General features: G+C 40.4%; 1 protein-coding gene across 1 annotated transcript; it reads right to left on the bottom strand.

Moving 5' to 3' along the window:
- Nucleotides 1-1,073: 1,073 nt before the first annotated feature.
- On the bottom strand, nucleotides 1,074-17,874 carry LOC115823393 (protein FAM13A-like). Its single transcript, XM_030787440.1, has 18 exons — nucleotides 17,851-17,874; nucleotides 16,537-16,720; nucleotides 15,928-16,140; nucleotides 14,700-14,880; nucleotides 12,986-13,202; nucleotides 12,595-12,728; nucleotides 7,370-7,519; nucleotides 6,498-6,591; nucleotides 5,096-5,273; nucleotides 4,415-4,577; nucleotides 4,140-4,278; nucleotides 3,105-3,186; nucleotides 2,751-2,947; nucleotides 2,515-2,598; nucleotides 2,312-2,410; nucleotides 1,865-2,025; nucleotides 1,639-1,740; nucleotides 1,074-1,197 (listed from the first exon to the last, which is right to left on the bottom strand). The coding sequence occupies exons 1-18, from the start codon at nucleotides 17,872-17,874 to the stop codon at nucleotides 1,074-1,076; spliced, it is 2,526 nt and encodes an 841-aa protein (XP_030643300.1).
- Nucleotides 17,875-19,939: the final 2,065 nt, after the last annotated feature.

Genomic DNA, 19,939 nt, shown 5'->3' with positions numbered 1-19,939 from the left:
AAGGTCTAGAGTGGAGAGAGTAGGCTCTGTGGAAAAGCATGCAGCAGTGTAACTGACAGTCTCTTTATAGCTGCTATACTCTGGCAAACTGTTGACTCCTGCACCGTTCACCTGAGCATGCACTAGTAATGTTGTGTCAACACCATTTGCATTCTGCTACACCCCTACTGCACTGTAGACCATCTACTCTGATAAACAAACTGTTAACATCTCATAAACATTTATTTTTCAAGGACACATACAAAAATATCTATTAACCACAAGTGCACAAAGATATGAACTGACAGAAAAAGCAGCATGTAGGGTAAATATGCTGTAAATATGTTGACACATATACAGGGCCCATTGAACAGCAAGACACTTAACTGCTGCTGCTCGTGTCCTGGAGGGAGGTGAGGATAAGTACCATAATTTACCATAAAGTCAGAGGCTGGTTCACAGAGTTGACCGACATGGGCATTAACATGACTGTATTGCTGACATGGACTTTGACATGGTCTTCTAAGAATTCATTTGAACCACCATATAGACCTATTTATATGAAATATGCATTTATAACCATATAAAACCAGATATCCATATAAAATCTTTGACATGCAATTGAAATAGAGGAGCACCAATGATATATAAAACAAAAAACGTGCACATTGCAACACCTGAGGGACTCTTACTGAACATGTTACATGGCATATACCTGAATTAGTGAGGAAATGTAATCATTGCTTAAAACATATAAAGTGCCATATTTTTTTCAACATGACATGACAGATATGTCTATCACATGCAACCTCCTTATATCACCATGGAGAGGTTTCACTAAAAAAAAAAGAAAAAAAAAGCTGCCAGTCATTATGGACCGTAAGATATAATCTTCTTTTCTTCAAAAAAAGGCTTCAGACATTTGCATGGCACAAAACTAAATCCAACAGAAGAGATGACCCTGCCCAGTCAGAGCTGTGATGAAGTCCTTGTGAAAGTCCGTTATGATTTATGGGTGGGAGGAGTTTCTGATTGTTTTGTAGAGTAGAGTAGAGTAGAAGTTCTGGAGGAGTTTGTGCTGGAGAATGAAACTCTCACACAGTCTTTGGAGAGTCGTCTTTACTGAGCAGGACCTCCAGTAACCTCAGTTTGGCCTTGACCGTTTTGTATTTGCAGTATTCCTCTGCCAGGGGAGCACGGTCTTCTTTTTGTGTGTTCCTGTAATGAAGACAGGATAAAGAAATGAGACAAAGAGAAACATTTCACAAAAGCAGCATCTCTCAGACTGATGTATCCCTGTATTGCCTTACTGTGATAGCTTTGTACAGTGATCATTACACACTTCACCTTCTCATGCACATATGGATACAGGCCAGCCACCCATTAGTCTCTCTCTTTCTCTCTCTCTCTCTCTCTTTTCTTTTCTTCCTGTCTTAGTGGGTGTGCTTCATGCTGTTATATCCTTTTGCATTAGTGTTTTGTGAATGTTTTATTTTTCAGTTCCTCGTTGCAGTGTTTATGACGACCAAGTGTGACTGTTCATTAAAGACAAGTTCAAACGACCATTCTGTGTGTTTTTACTCAGATGTTTCTGTGTATTTGGTATTGTATAGCTGTTGAAATAAGAGTGTGTGTGTGTGTGTGTGTGTGTGTTTTTACCTGCCAGTCTGTGAGAAAATGGTCTTCTCATACTCTCTAAGAACCTTCCTTAGCCTTCTCTTCTCTGCCCGTGTTTCTTTCAACTGTTCAAACAGCTCCAACCTACAGTGAATTCACAAACACAGCCAACCTGAATTTAGGTCTAATTGGTAAGCACTGCACTTATGTTTTTTTAAAACGTTATAAAAACAGTATTGGTATGTGAAGGGAGCGTGGATGAATGTACCTGTTTGCTGAATCTACGTTTGTGCTGCTGTCTGCTACGGACTTCTTAACCACCTCAAGGGGCGAGACAGGGTCACTGTGCTCTTCTCGATTTGTCATGGAGACTGTGCAGTCAGCCAGCCTGGAGCTCTGCTGTTCTTCCTCAGAACCCTCCTCTTCCTCCTGTATGCCAAAAATAAAAGAACCACACACCACTGGTTACTGAAGTTCTGTCCTCTCAACCACTAATCAGAAGCAGCAAGACTAATCCAAACTATTGGATCTTGGAAAAATTTTTAAAACATCTTTGAGCTGTCCAACTGTATGTGCAATCATGTTTAGCACTATGACCGACACCTAAATTGGTGAATTGAATCTGATGCTAGCATATGTCGGCCTTTTTGGTCTGAGTGTTGATCCATGTGGTGAAAAGAGCACAGAGAGTGTTGCTTTGGAGACAGTGACTCACAATGGTCGTGATGGCAGAGTTGGTACTGCAGAGCATGTGCTTGATAAGACGATAGCGATCATACAATGGCCTCATTAAAGTCCGCTCCTCTGTAGAACTCTATAGGCAGAGAGAGAGCTAGACTTATTCACATACCCACACGTACAAACCTTGGTTAATACTTGGATACACACTCATAGAACTGGCTAAGGATATTGTCTTACTGGGCGTCCATGAAGGCTCTCAAAATACAGCAGACACTTTTGGAGGGTTATCTTCTCTAGAGCCAGCTGGGTCTGTGACATGTCCTACAAACAAAAAATAAATCCACAAATATGACAAAAAAAAATTAGGAGTATGACTACATGTGCACATGCATTGTTGTTGTTGTTGGTGTGTGTGTGTGTGTGTTTGTGTGTGTGTGTGTGTGTGTACAGAATGTTATTTTGACAGTGTATACCAGGATATGATCTGGTAGATTAAGCTCCTTGCGTTTCTCAGTAAGTCTTTGGGTTAGTGTGTTAAATGTCTCCTCCACTGGCGGTTTGGGCTGAGCAAAGTCCTGCTTTGTCTCCCTCTGCTGGTCACCACTGGAATTCCATGACTCAGAGCCTCTTGGTGCTCTCATGTCAGCTACACAATGCTTTAACCGTAACTCTGCAGAAAGTGGGTGGGACAAATCAGAAAGGCTATGAAAAACAGTTTACATGTGATGCAATAGCACTACTTAAAACTGATATAATGTACAACCATGATAATTAATAATTCAATGACTGATAATGTGAACTATGATATGACAGTATGTGACAGGTACCTTTGAGCTGTTTACGAGCTTTGCTCAGTTCACTCATTAGCTTGGCTATGTTAGGATCAGCAGTCTTGTCATTGTGAGCCGGCTGTGGGGAAATGAAAAGTGTTAATCACTAACATCATTACATTATGAGCAGGTTAAAGAGCAGTAGAGGGTTTTTTTGTTGTTTTTGTTGTTGTTGTTGTTGTTTACACGTTTACATGTTAAGGGGTGAAATCACAAAAAGGTCAGCTCTGGGTTATAAAAGACAATCTGAAGCAGCAGAAAATTTGACTGCCACTGAAGGATAAACTATGACTGAGGAAAATACATGAGGATGTGACCGCAGCAGAGAGCACTAAGTACCAAAGCTATGACTTTTCACACATGAAACATTTCTATCGTTCGCTCTTACACACCCACACACACACACACACACACACACCCGACTCAGAATGTGATGAGAACCTCAGCTGCTAGATGGTGCTAAAGACTCGACTTATTGGCCCACAATTTCCTGTCCATCATAAATTCCAGGCCACCTTGTTACTAACAGAAAGCAAAATTTCATTGGAGTTTCAGACAGTCTCTAGCTGCGGGCGGTTTAAGCTGGTCCATACCGGTTCAGAGAGAACGTGTGAAGATTAGTGAGTGACCTTCAAACACATATCAGGGGAAAGGATACAGAGTTTCTCATTACAGTGTTCTCCCACACAGTTTACAATACTACCATTCACAGCACCAAAATACACTTCAGACTGAATCAAATACTTTCACAGCAAATGTGCAAAGCTAAAAGTCTGGACACACCACTTCTCCTGAATGACAAACAAATATGAGGATGAGCTTTTGTGTTCATATACAGGCACCTAAAGAGGTGAATGTAGTTGCCTAACTTGTATCATTCTGGAACGTACTTATACACAGTGATATGACACAAAAACCACACACACACACATAACACACACACACAACACCCAACACACAACACACACACACACACACAACACACACACACACACACACACACACACCTGAGAGACACACAATTTAACATACCTTATAATTCTTAGCTTGCTGGAATGAGTCCTCAAAGATTTTTATTCTCTTTTTAAGAGTCTGGATGTGTCTTCGGAGAACAGGAATGGAGAGCTCCTTAAGTCCATGTGTGGAGTCATCCTGTAAGGTGCAGCGAGACCTGCACATACACACACACATTTAAGTAACACACATACTCCACATCTCATTCTGTGAATATTTACTTATGAACACATACACACTCCCTTGCATACACACACACACACACATACACACACACACTCAGAGCTACATACGTGACGTAGTCCTGACTGCAGGGTGGCGAGGGAGCAGAGTCAGGGTCAGTGGAGAAGCGCTGACTGCGGCTCATGGTTGGACAGCAGGGGGAGGGGAGGGGACTGTCACCATCAGTGATATGCTTCAGAAAAGGGCTGACATCAGTGGTCAGTGAAGCAGGAACTGGGTCTTCGATACACATTGAGAGAAGAAGGGAGAGAGAGAGAGAGAGAGAGAGAGAGAGCTGTTGAGCTGAAATGCAGTGCAAGGCCTTAGGATTCACATGTAAACATCTCTGGGAAAACAATACATACACAGACAAACACACATACACACATGTGCACAAACATCTGTATTGTGTCTCTTTTTTTACAGACTACACACTAATCCTTCATCCTACAAGTAAAGCTTCATTCTCCAGTGTTCCTCAGCATTGTGTTGACCACACTGTGGCTATTTTTCACTTAACCAAAAACAACTCTGTGCGACTAAACAACAAGGCTAATTACACACCGTCAGTCATCCAACTCATTCAATGAGTCATTAATCATCCAATGTGAAAAGCAACGCGAACATTCAAGAGGCCTCACTGGACATACCCACACACACTCAGAAACATGACCCTGCATAGCTACATGTGCGCAAACCATATACAAACACAGAAACATCAGATGTGAAAATGACCAAGGAGATATTCTTACCTGCTGTGGCAGGGCTGCTGGGCTCAGTGGTGTGGTGTGGAGGTGAGTCTTGTCTCTGGGTGAGACTCTGTGAGTCTGAGTCAGAGTCCAGTCGAGGTGAGGACGGAGGCGAGGAGCACCAGGACTCGGATGACGGGTGCGTCTCTGCCTCAAGAGCCTGCTGCTTCAGATTGGGACTCTGGAAACAGAGGCAGAACATACTTGTCCCACAAGAAAGAAACTTCCAGAACCTCAGGGCATATACCAGAAACCGTACTGCTGAGATTAGGTCAGTCAGTGTGATTTTAAGCTGTATCCCAAAATTCCAGTTCAGACTCTGAATGGCTCATGCGTCTTCAATGGAAAACCTATGTGTTTATGCTCCATGCAGTTTCTGTACTGCATCGTGAGGGTATACCCCAAATCGTGCGTGTGATATATGTGTGTATGTGGGCATGGATTATTTAGTGCTTGAAAAGCAGTGGGACTTCACCATGCATGCTGAGTGTGGAGGGGTGGGAAGTAACCAAGGCAACACAGTTCCAGCCTTCTTATTGGCCCGCTAGTCAAGTGCGTGTGTGGAAAAGAGAGGGAGGACGAGGGGGTTTGAGAGCGATGACTAACAGTGAGACGTCTGATTGAGGTTGTTTATGAGTGTGTTAGTGTCTCTTAATGTATGTCTATCTTATATACGTAGTCTACAGAGCAAATACACAACATGCTGATATGATGTAAGCAATCCCTGTCTCTGACTCTACTGTTAAACACATAAATATAATTACATGCACATACACCAACACAAGGAAAGACAAAACCAAACCAAGCACATGCAAACACACACACATACACACACCACACACACACACACACACACACACAAACACAGAACATATTTGTCCCACAGGGGAGAAGCTTCCACAACTTCAAGGCATACACCAGAAACTGTACTGCTCAGATTAGGTCACACAAACACACACACACACAACCTCTCTCATCACCAGCCATTGATATAAATCTGTCATGTGTCATTGCGTCACTCAAAGTAGAGGCCAACAGTTTCAGACAGGTTATTTTCAGTAAGCGTGCCAAGTCTAAATATAAATCATTGTGCTTATACATTCCCTCTTAAGTAATCAGAATCAAACAGTCATATTTCATCCGTTGAACGTACAGCTCTATTCCCATCTCTTGTAATCAGACATAATCAGACATATTATTTTTGTTTCTTTTTTACATCTGACACAGAGCTGACATCTAAACCAACTGGACAGCTCCCGGACCATTTTATAGTATGAAAACATAGACAAATAGAGACACACTTGATTCAAGTGAATAATGAGTCTATATTTGTTAGGAGGGAGGCCTTGTGTCTCATATAAACATATACTCAGCACTCATGTACTATTCTTGAGCCTGTAGTTACCTTGTCCAATTGGAGGAGACTGGAGTCGTCTGCGTACAGCGTACTGAACATTCTGGAGAAAGGAGGAACATGGGCTTTCAGGAAGTGGTACATACTTTCAAACAAGACGGTGTAAACACACAGGCAACAGAGAAACACAGGAGTAGACAAACACAGTTTGGTTGGATCACATGAGGAATAATTAGGTTAGGAAATCCAGCAGCAGATGGTTCAAGGCTTCTCCTATAATAATCTAAGCTTTGATAACGTCATATTAATGGCAGCTGTCCAAACAATGCTTTATATCATGAACAACAATGGCAACCAGCAGTTGTACTATATGGGGGCTGTCGGAGACAGTAACTATTTAAACCTCCTACTCCTCTCCATATAAATTACCGCTGGAGCCCTAACAGACAGTCTGTCCTGGGGACATGGCTATGAACTAATCTCCAGAGCTGACTGTGTCTGTGTATTTCTGGGTTGGACTGTGGAGGTTACTAGCAGAACTGTATTCTTTTAAAATAACCTATGCTCAAACATGCTACATCTCTGGACTCCTCCACAACTTTAAGCCACAACTTTGTGCATGGTAGTGTGGGTTAAAACATAGACAATATGAATAACTGAACATTAATTTTTGGAAGTTTTAAGCTGTGAGTTTGTTAAAAGAGGCAGATTTGAGAGATGGTGGAATGTGGCAGCAGATCTCTGGATGACTGAACTGAGATGGACCGTGTAAGAACAGGAAAGAGCCGTTGTCCGAATGGACTGAGAATTTTTTTTTTTTGAGACAGGACAGAAAGGACAGATGAGCACAGTACTTTCACAGTGGAAATAATGTGTGTGGAGACAGGGGACAAAAGATGGACAGCAAGTACAGCAAGACTTACTCTGTCCTAGAAGATCCGTTGTCTTCATCATTTCCTTCTGCTTTCTGTACGTCCCTATTGTCTGTCTCCATTCTTCCTTTGTCTTCCAGTGAGGTCTTTTCCAGAAGCTCCTCACAACTGCAGGCAGACATCTCCATACTGCTGCAGAGACTGAGAGAGAATGGGAGAGAGAAAGAGAGAAACAGACAAACACAAAGATTGAGACAGAATGACTGGCACACTGGATGTACTGAAACGGAGGTAAAGCAGATCAGAAGACACACACACACACACACACTCAGGTACACACTAGCAGCCACAGGGGATTCATCATAGTGACCTGGCCTGTCTGTGTGAATGGAAAAAGTGTGTGACTGCATTGTGCAGGACACACACACACACACACACACACACAGAAGATGCCTTGGGCTGGCTGGAAAAAGCTTTCAGAGTACACTCTTTTCCTCTCTTTTTTCCCCTTTAAACACAGATATATATGCACTAACAGATACGCATGTGTGCATGTGCACACACACACACACACACACACAAGCTGACAGAATGTGTTCACGTGAATGTGATATCACGTGCAGCCTGAAAGAGGAGAGAGGATGATATAATTAGTAATGAACCCCGGCATGATATATTTAGCAATGAACTTCTGCATCCTAAGAATTTGGCAGGTCTGTAAGATCTTCTTCCATACCCCCTAACACATGCGCACACGCACACACACACAAACATACAGACAGACAGACAAACACACACACACAAATTATGCCCCAGTCTGGTGAAAAAATAACGTAAGGCTTTTTGCTAATTATTGCTTAATTGTTTAAATCGTTTGTGACTTAAAATCAGCTTTGTCCATCAGTAGAGACGAGTAAAGAGAGAATATGACAGCCCAGCCCCACATGGATAACATCCTTTAAAAAGGTTAGGCATGCTAGAGCGGCAGGAAACCACTCAACTTTAGCCTCCTGCAAGCATGAGCTGCTGAATATGTATGTGTGTCAGGTCTGAACTCAAAAAAAAAAAAAAAAAAAAAAACCCCAGAAAGAGTGAAAGGGCGATATTATTGCTCAGGTTTATTACTTTATATGATCTTAAAGCAATTCACTCTCAATTTATTGTACTAAGGAATCGAAAAGACTGTACGTGCTGTCTAACTCCGTTCTGTGTCTGCTGAGTTCATAAAGAGCACAGAGGAAATAATATCTGACAGAGACCAGTCCCAGACCAGTTTAAACACACACACACACACACACACACACACACACAAAGGTGACTCAGGACACTGCCTAATTTAAGAGAGAGAGCAGTCTGAACAAAACTATAGCCTCTTTTACACTTTTTTAACTTTTTTTCATCCCTCCTTCTGAGGTTCCACTCAGTGAGATTTAGGTCAGTGAATAGTAGGTCCGGTCAGACATAAACTCACACGCAGACGCAGACACACACAGTGCAGGGCTGATTCTGGGTTTTTGTCACAGAGCAGCACGTCTGTTCAGAGGACCAGCGGCTCTGGCCTCATTCCCACACTGTCATCTCTTTTCACGCATGACTGATCCAGTACAAGCTCCCACCAGCCACTTTAATGAAGATCTATGTGCTGTGAGGAAAACCAGCCTTAGTGTTTCTCTTAGTGTCTGATATCAGAGTCACATGTCTGAACAGGAGTCTGCTGAAGGTTGTTACAGGCCCAGATGGTAGAGAGTCGACAGGTACCACATACATATACATTTGTGGTCGGAGGTTTACATACACTTATCATGGACATGAATGTCATAACAATACTGGGCTTTCAATGAGTTCTTTAAACTGTTCTTTTCCGGTGCAGAATGATTGTATAACATACGTCTTTAATTAAAAAAAACAAAAACAAACAAACAACAACAACAAAAAGAAGAATTTGGTGCACAAGTTTTAATTTATTTTGGGTTTTCTGAAATCAACACAGGTCAAAATTCTACATACAAGGCCAAAAATATACATACACCCACTAAGATGATCAATTCAGGGGTGCTGAAAGTTCCACAATGTCTTTTAACTTGCCAAGGCATCTTAACTTCCTGTTAGTGATCATAATTGACTACAGCTGGTAGCTTCACTGTGCCAACATAAAAGTTTTTGTTTGACAGTACTCATTGGAGTGACCAACACACAGTACAATGGGAAAGTCCAAGAAGCTCAGTGCAGGTCATAGATTTACACAAGTCAGGAATGTCTCTTGGGTCCATTTCTAAACTGCTGCAGACTCCAAGATCATCAGCTCAGACAATTGTACGTAAGTACAAGTTACTGCCAGGGTCTGTGATAAGACACAAACGGTCACCCTCAGCTTTGAGGAAATTGGTTTGGATGATCAGGAACAACCCAGGAACCACCAAGGCACAGGCCTGCCATTGCCACTGTGCCAACACCAGTGTCACTGTGCCAACACCAGTGTCACTGTGCCAACACCAGTGTCACTGTCTACAGTCAAGAGCGTTTTACATCACCATGGACTGAGAGGCTGCTGTCCAAGAAAGAGGCCCCTGCTCCAATATGGACACCTTTAAGCTCAACTACAGTTTACAGCTGACCACATGGACAAAGAAAAAGCCTTCTGGAGGAAAGTTTTATGGTCAGATGAGACAAAGATTGAGTTGTTTGGCCACAATGACCAGAGGTATATTTGGAGGAATAAAGGTGAGGCATTCAACCCCAAGAACACTGTACCAACTGTTAAGCGTGGTGGTGGTAGCATCATGCTCTGGGACTGTTTTGCTGCCAGTGGTACTGGCACATTACACACAGTGGATTGAATAATGATGAAGGAGGACTACCTCAGAATTCTTCAGCATAACCTCAAACCATCAGCTAGATGGTTGGAACTTGGACACCACTGGGTTTTTCCAACAGCACAATGACCCCAAACACACATCAAAAATGGTTGTGGAATGGATAAAGCAGGTTAACATCAAGCTTGTGGAATGGCCTTCCTGACCTCAACCCGATCAAAAATATGTGGACTGTGCTTAAAAGTCAGGTCCATGCCAGGAAACCAACAAATTTAACTGAACTCTATCAAACATTGGTCAAACATCCAACCAGAATTATGCCAGCAGCTTTTGATGGCTACTATAAGCGTCTGGTCAAGGTGCAACTTGCTAAGGGACAGTTAACCAAATTAGGTGTGCTGTACGTCTGTTTTTGACACTGTATGTTGACCTTGGGTTGATTTCAGAAAACCCAAAATAAATTAAAACGTGTGCACCAAATTCTTGGGTTTTTCTTCTATTAAAGAAGTATGTTGTACAATCATTCTGCTCCAGAAAAAGAAGAGTTCAAAGAAGTCATTGAAAACCCAATATTGCAATGACTTTAATTGTCCATGATGAGTGTATGTAAACCTTCGACCACAACTGTACTGTACATATAATTTACCTGCTGTACAGCTTAAAAATGCTGATATGCAGGGAAGTTACACTGGGAAATTTTCAGTTTCTAAATTAGTTTCAATGTAGCTTGAGAAATCAAATGTGTATAAGTCTTGCATTTGGAAAATTGTATACGAATCAATAAGAGATCTAACACACACTGATAAGATATCCGAGTTCCTAAGGGAACTCTGGCAGATAAAAACCACCTCATCATAAAGCCAGAGTTATAAAAAGTGCATGTGAGTTACACAGGATTCTGTCCATCAGGGGTAAATGCATTAGTATACACCAGGTATGCACAAGTCCAGACCTTAAACGAAATTTGCAGCAACCACAAAATATTCGGTGAGTAACGCACACAGACGTTTTGCAGGTATAAATCAGCCACTGATTGTGCTGTGAGAAAACCAAGCAGGACCCAAGGACTCAAGGACCACACCCATGTGCCACTTCCACACACCAGTAATACAGTCTCAGATATTGATAATGTAATGGTAAATATCATAAAAAAAAAGTAAAAAGAGCACAGAAGTTTGTTCGTAAAAAATTACATAATGAGACCTAAGTCAGGACATGTAACTGTTTTAAGAGTTTGATGATAAAAAGTGGCAGCAGGCACATTGAGGGGAGGTCAAACTTCAGTAGAGTGTGTTTGTCTGTTAGAGTGTCAAGCACTCACAGAACAGCGTTACATAACCAGTCAGACATAGGACAGGGAATCCCATGATTTTTTCATAGCAACAATACCAGACTGTGTAGACTGTTTACTGAATTTAGAAAGGCTGAGTTCTCATTCCTTTCCTATGTTTTTATTGGTCAATAATGCAAACAAACAAACAAGAAAACCTCCCTAGTGGATATCAAAGTTCCAGGTAATATGAAAAATTTAGATTGGTCACGGGAATCCTGACAGGATTTGCAGATTCATCAGAATCAAGAAGCTGAGCCTGCCACTAATCTAATTTAATCTCAGTCCGAGCAGAGCTAGCATTAGCCACTAATCTGTCACATCTTCCCTGACTGAGAGCAGGAGGCGTGCTGGTTCAACGCAGTGTTGGATAAATGTTTAATAGGACAACGGGCACACAGCTGTGCTTAATTCAGGGTAATCAGAGACATTAGTGTTAGTCACACAACCGGATCAGACCGGGTTTGGCCTGTTACATATCTATGTCCTGTAGTAAAACATTGCTATTTTGTGAGTGCTATTTTGCTGAGATATGTCTGTACTGATAAAGGACAGGATGAAAGAAGGAGAAGTCAAAGGCAGGCGATATCACGCTGTATAATAACTGTCATTAATCCAAGTCACAAATTCCATGAGATGTCAGGTGATATCCGGTAACAGGCCTGGAGTATCATACTAGTGGCCTCCAACCTTGATTCTTATCTAATCGACATCACAAATGTCAGGCTTGACAACGTGCCTAAGAGGGCAATTTGTTCAGTTGTAATTGAGCTATGAAGCTGCTCTGTAAATTATGTACATCAAAATAATACACCACATCTTTATACCTGCTTAATATGAGACAAAGACAAAGCAGAACTTGATGGCTATCCTCAACTTTAATCTCCATCCACCAGATGAGTGTTTCATGTCATGTGACAGAACATGAGATCACTGCATGACAATACTGACATAACAAATGATCCATTTTCACATATAACATTATGAATACACAAAGCAATTAATACATAAAGAAGTGAAGGTGTTTATAATTTGAAACAGACTGAAGTGGTGGTTTGAAATATACATTTTGAATAAGTTAAATATAATAGAAAGCTGGCAGGTGTGTACCTGACACCCTAAAGAGTTGATACCTGCAGGTTGATGGTCGTGTCCATGCTGAGGAGAGGGTGCTGGTCTCAGAGCCCTGTGAGGTACTAAGAGATCCTGACAACTCAGCCTCAGCCATGCTCATATCACACACAGAGCCCAGTCTGTGGGAACCCACCTGACACAGAGAGAGAGAGAGAGAGAGAGAGAGAGAAAGCACACACTCATCTAACCCTCATTTAAGCAACAGCCTCTGTCATACAGCAGCGTTATTATTACAGAATGAAAAAATATAATTATGTAATTTTGTACTAAAATGTGAGGAATAATACCATACAACCTGTTCATCCAGAAACGTTTATATTGACGAAAGACTGAAAACTGACATTTGATTGACAGCTGTTGTTTGTTTGATACGAGTGAGCAGAGTTTTACCTGTGGGAAGGACAGCACAGAGAGGAGTGGAGGGGGAGGAGGGGTGTCCAAGGTATGCGAGGTGAGTGCTCTGCGACAGCTCTCTGAGTCTTTGAGAGATGTGTCATCAGTGTGTGTATGTTTTGGAGGAATAAGGAGGTGGTGCTTCTCCAGAAGGTGCAGAGTGAGGGTATTACATGCAGTCTGCTCCTGTAGCATTCTGGGACCTTCAGGAACACTGGTAGTGAGAGCATATTACAGGTTAATAACACACTAAAAAGGTCCAGACACAACAATCCAGTGTAGAGTGTAGTAAAATGTACTCTCGCTCTAAAGAAGGCTAGGGGGGAACAGGCCATCAGGTTTCACTTAACGGTCAAAAATACTTTACAGAACTAATTCATATCCAAGGTCATTCACAGACTTGTAAAACAAACTAAGCAAAAACAAAAAAAGTCAGCCCTGAGTATAATATTCCCTGCATGATTACAAGAAATATCAAACAGAGAATTTTTTTTTTTTTAATTCCCTTGTTCAATACAAAGCAAGATTTCTCAGTTAGCCGGATAACTTGACCAAAAGTCAAATGCGTCCGACAGGAGAAGAGGTAAGAACATTCTTTATGAGATCATTTTGACATTTGGCTTAATGTTGTCCAGCTGTTTATCCAGGCAGCTTGAAGTTATATCCCTGATTTTGGAGAAAACAAATCAATTAATGTAGATTATTATAAATTATTACAGAACAGCAACAACGGTGCCTGAACCTGAGCAAAGAAAGACTTGCCAAAACTTCCTTAAGACACAGGAAACTGCTCTTGGAACATAATCTGTGGCGATCTTCCTGTATTTTGGTTGCACAATGGAATGTTAGTTTGGACTGGAACATTTTTATTTGTGCCAGCTCAATCTGTTTTTGTTTGTGTGTTCTTTCCTTGGCTTCTGAGAAGGGTCAAACAGTACAGTAGGGCATATGACACATCAAAGGACAGAATAAGGTGCACCAGTGTATAAATAGCCCTGTTTATGTGGAAGTGACAGCTACAAATATCTGTTCTGACCTATCTTTGCATAAGGGACATGGGAATACCCAACATAAAACCCAAACACAAACCAAGTGCCCCCCTCACATGAACTTATTGCTTTGAATCAGTATAATATGTATCATAAGTTTCTTTCAATGTTTCTTTGTAGAGTTTTAGGTGATAGAAGCAGTAACATTGTACTGTGTTATTGTACACAGTATCACAGTATCTGTAATTTGATGAGGTGTAAATATAGTCTACTGACTGAATTGGCAGAGCACATTGCATAAGTGGAGAATGTGCTGTGTAGACATAGTTGCCTTCATGTGGACATTAATTAAGTTTACAGCAGTTGTGTTTGACACACACAAACAAACACATACACAAAGAGAAGTCTTTTCAACCCACCTCCTAAACAGCCTCCATCACTCCCTTTCAAAACCACTGGGGTCAAACTGAAGATGACTGAAGATGAGCTTTGTGTCGGAGTGACATGATACTGTCAGCGACCTAAAACTAAGAAGCTATGAGGCCGACACCCTGATCATTTAGTAATGTATCAAGACTACGTCAGTTGCAGGTCAATACCTCAAAATCTCAATAACCTCATGTCACTCGTCTTGACCTTTAAATTTAGTTATCAAAGGATTATGCTGAGTTGACTTTATGCATATGCCTGTAATCTAATCTACCAAATGAAAACAGACTCACTGGAAAATACAGGGTCCAAAGACTGTTGCCAGGTTCTGTACAGACATGTGATTTGTTTTGCTGTGGGCAGCTACCCTAGACAGGAAGTGCAAGAGGTAAGACAGGATGTTGTAATTGTCATCAGGAAGACATCCAAGGGTCTCCTTCAGGGCCTGATTCAGTTCCTTCTCTACTTTACAATCTGAAAGACAGATCAAAACAACAAAATTAAAACATTAAAACAAGCAAACTAAAATGACTTTGATGAACTTGGAATAAAGGGTCAGTTTGTGAAACGTTGTATATTCATTTTTAATAAAAGAAAGAAAGGGAACTTAAAGCATCTTTCCCTTTTAATTCTTTTTTGCATAGAAATGTTTTCTGAAAATTCCTGCGAATTGCAAAGAACAATAATGTAAATGCTGGCTTTATATATCGCCTTTCACCATATATACAGCTGTTTGTTCTTCTGTGGAAGCAGCACAGTTGTAGCTGACGTCATCAACTGTGACAGTATACACTTCCATGTGTACCAAAGATTACATGACAATGACTGTCTGGATTTTTAAAAGGTTACATTACATCATAATAGACAGTAAACATTGCTTAAACATATACCCAAGACAGCATATATGGTCACCCCAGGCCAATGGTAAAGAAAAGAGATATGACAGAGATAGGCACCAGATAGACAGACAGCATATGTCTGAGATATGTCTCTAGACTGAATGTCCATCGCTCATAATTGGCTTAAGACAAGCTTTCGGTCTTATGTAACAGGTGTGGCTGTGTATGAGAAATTGATTTACAGAAACAACAGACTTCTGTGAGTACAAAGTAAGAGAACAACTTAGACATTTCAGTCTGTAACATTCCATTTAAAACCCCTTTCAGGGGAAAAAAAGGGTACAGCGAAACCTTTTAAAGAGTCTGTTAAAAGACAGATCTTTTTTTTAAAATTTGATGTTCAAAGCCACAGATCTCACCACAAATGAAGAGAAGATTAAAAGATTAAATTAAAGATTAAATCTTTACTTTACACAGTGATTCAACAAAGAGCTAAAATAAACAAGGCCACAGATAAGTCATGACTGAGCCACTTACAGGCTGAACCTTTGTTTCAAAACTTTTCCCAGGGTTGATGTGATGACATGGCATTTTTATATCATTATGTGAATCATAGTGACCGTTCAGTACTCCTGCATGTGTACCGTCTGAGGGTGTGTGTGTTTATGGTGAATGCACATACTTGCGAGGACCTGCTGCATATCAGATCTGTGGCCATCGGGGATCAGGCCTTGGGGCAGTTCTCTGAGGAAGAGTTTGAGTGCAGATGCCACTGTATGTACATCCTCTTCTTCAGTATTCAAATCCACGCTATCTCCACTGTCCCAGTGCTTTCGCAACAACTGGCACCTCACAGCCGAACCACTCACCCTAAACAAACCTCTCAGCTCAAGACCTAGAAAACACACATACACGCACGGTCAACTTGAATACACACAGAGTACATACAATGAGCCCAAAAGACTCTTGTCAGACCTCTAAAACAGAGGGATATATTCAAACATGCACACAATCAACCTGAACACTTAAACAGACTTACAGCCCCCAAATTTTTATCTGCTCACTCAGACACTCACTCACTCACTCACTCACTCACTCACTCATTCTCTCCTATTCTCTCTCTCTCTCTCTCTCTCTCTCTCTCTCTCTCACACAAACACATATTCAGAGACATCCTTAACACACACCTTGAAAACCTGAAAAAACAGTTATCATCTTTAAACTTAAACACAAATATATAAAACCAGAACTCAAGCACCGGTGGCCACTGGTGGTCGCTAAGAGGATGTACCCTGTCTGTCAAGAAACTCCACCATGTGCTTAAGCACCAGGGGAACCCCAGACTCCAGCTGTCCTGATTCCCGCAGCCTTTCCAGTGACACCCCAAACACTCCTTTGGGGCCCTGCTTTGAACATATGGCCTCTGGTACCACTTTAGCATTGTGCTTCCGAATCTGCACACTGGATGGAGAGCTCTGTGAATGAAGAAACACATGAGATGTAGCTATATAGAGACCAATTGAAGACGATGCTGCATTGCAGGATACGTCAGAGTAATTCCACCATGCTATGAAAATAAAGGCTTCTAGCTTTTTCTATCACTGACTGCAAGGTGAGTCAATAGCTTTAAAATACTTAGCAAGTCTGAGCAAATTTTTCAAGAAAAGTTTCTGAAATGAGAGAACTGTACACTGTAAACTCTTCTGTGGGCTGACCAGAAATGCTTTACTAATCACACAGTTTGGCAATTAAAACAACCAGGTGATTTTTTTTTTGCATCCTGACAGCTAAATTTGGAGGCCAATAGTCATTCATGAGTTATTCATGAGTACTTTTTGTGACATTGTGAGGCAGTCACTTGCCCCCCACCCCTCTCTCTCTCTTTCTCTCTCTCCTCAAATGAAATGTGGAAAACATGTAGAGTGGTCTGAAAAGTGCCTATTACATAATAACAGTTAGAAACTTTCAGTACATAATGGAATAAATTATTTTTTATTGTCCTTATTGCGTGTGCTTGCACAAATTAGGCGACAACAAATGTCCCCTAAGCGTGTGAAAACTTAACAGCTTGTACAAACACTTTGTTAGCAGTGTTACTGTAGTTCAAATAGCTACTACAGACTACAGTATTATTCATCCTTTGAAACAAAGTGGTGACGAAATCGAGGCGAACCATTTTTTTTTTCAGTGGTTGTTATTATCATTTTTTAAATGTTCCATTCATTACAATTAAAGTGACTTGTCAGGACATTGTGTGTGCTTGTGCTTAGGAGGATTCTGTTACATGCATTGCTTGCTGCTCATCAACTCTTCTAGCTCTCACAAACGACACTTTGTACGAAAGCGTAGATAAATGTAAACATTGCAGGATCGACTACTGGGAAATAATATATGCCATTGTACTCCAAGAAGAACACAAGATTCAACACTTCGTCAAAAAAATGGTTTCGACGAGGGGAATTAGCTTTGCTAACATAGCCAACAACATGCTCATTTGCTTGCTGCCTGTGTTTATTTAGGTAAACCTTACATCCCTTCCCCCTAAATCATGGAAGTCTCTAGTCTCATTATCTTAAGCAATTTCATCCAGCAAGTGAATACTCACACAGAATGAGGCTCCCGCTCCCATCTTTGGCTGTAAAGTATTATCCTAAAGCTAGGTAGGGAATCATTTTTTCCGTAGAGCTTTCATGTTTGCAGAACAGTCGGCTAAAGCCAGCCTAAAATGTCACTAATTTCACAGAAGAATAATACTGTTTGCAAGAAATGTGTATATGTCTTGCAATTACATTTGTCTGTAGAATAATTATAATCACTGAAGAAGATTGAAAGAACAAGATATTCTTTTGAGTTGTTTACACGTTGCTACCACGTGACGTAAGTTTGGTTACCATAGAGACTGTAGAGCGGGAGCTGCCGTCGTCTGTGTTACAGAGGGATACGGAAGATGGAGCTATAAAACGTAAAAGTAGTAACTGTTTGCTGTTCTTTTCACCATGAATTTGACACTGTACCGTATTGTATTGTTTAATATATAAGATGACGAATGAATATGAAAGAACACCTGAGACATGTATAATTGACCAATTCTCATTTTATTGGTCCTTTAATTTATATATATAAAAAAGCCAGTATTACATTGACGTAAAAAGGAGTAAGACAAAGTGAAAGTCCAGCAAAAAAAAAAAAAAAATTACATAAAATGATAGCGTGTATCAGGATAATCTGTCTGAATTGTTGGTTCACAAACATCTTCAGTCACTAATCCACATTCTGTAAAAGCATCATAAAACAGGTCCAACAACTTAAGAATTTCCTGAAATCTATCATAGAAAGTAGAAAGACTTCAAGTAACTAATAAGCAAAACATTCATCATTAGTTGTAATACTATATTATATAACATAATAACATAATAAAAATAACTACAAAGAATGGCATTTGCTGACATTCATCAGGTGTCAATAAACTCCTTCAGTGCAGATTGCTGAGTCAATAATGTTTAAGGATACATACAAAATGGCATTTCTAAAACAATCAAAGAGACCAGAGTCAGGAGCCCGCCTGTTAAGAGACTAATGAAAATTATTGTGTTTCTGACAACATGGTTGACAGGCACACAAGCCTGACCATACTATTCTTCCATCATTTCCTTCCTTCATTCTTTCTTTCTTTCTGCAAAGCATTTTCACTCATCTGTCATCTTTCAGACTGAGTGCATTAAACGTGATAGTGTAACTAGTAAATTTATATTATTATTCTAGCAAACATGTGAAGAGAAACGTCATGCAATCTGACAAAAAAAAAGCTAAGGCATTTGCATAACAGGAATTACATGTTTTGGTTTGTTTTTTTTTAAACTAAAAACCCACATGTATCCATCAGCCTTCATTTTGATTGTGTGTGTGTGTGTGTGTGTGTGTGTGTATATATACATATATATACACACACACACACATATATATAATATCATGTATATATATATTATTAGTTTATATATATTGTTAGGAATTTGGCCTATACATGTATATCTATAGGAACTAGAGGTGTTCAATACTCAGAGACAGAATATAAGAGAGAAAATCTTGTGCGGCTCTGTAACAAAACAAAAAAAAGGAAAGAAAAAAGAATACATTAAAGTGCATTCCCTCCTTAATTCCAATCCCTGGTGCTAATCCCTGGATATTACATAGAAAATCTTTGGGGCTGGAACTTGCATGGTTGGCATGGTATATGTGACATCTTTACACAGCATGCTGGCTGTTAGAACAGCCTGAGGTCTGTATTCGGTACTGAATTACTACAGTATAAAAACACATGCTGTTATGCTTATTTTTTTAGTTCTTTGAAGTCCACAGGTCTGGCACAAACTAAGTGGACATTTATTTCAAGTGAATAAAATATATAAAAAATCAGCATAATCTGCAATATCTGTGTTTGATTTGTTTTGCCTCTTAAAATGAGGCAGTAAAGCTAAACATTGAAGACACAGAAAATAAGAATAAGCTATCTCTTAAAATCTTATGACATATAAGTCTATTTGTTTTCATAGCAGTGTCTAAAGTATAAGAATCTGATAAAAGTGGCACTTAAAGAAGTTACCTGAGAATCTTCTCAGGTAATAAAAAAGGACCTAACATCAGCAGAAACTGCTGAGGCTCCACGTAAGTGTTACAGATTACAGGTGAGAGGCTGT

The sequence above is a fragment of the Chanos chanos genome, chromosome 10 (assembly GCF_902362185.1).
Source record: "Chanos chanos chromosome 10, fChaCha1.1, whole genome shotgun sequence".
NCBI classification, from domain to species: Eukaryota; Metazoa; Chordata; class Actinopteri; order Gonorynchiformes; family Chanidae; genus Chanos; species Chanos chanos.
This window is presented reverse-complemented; position numbering and strand designations above follow the sequence as displayed.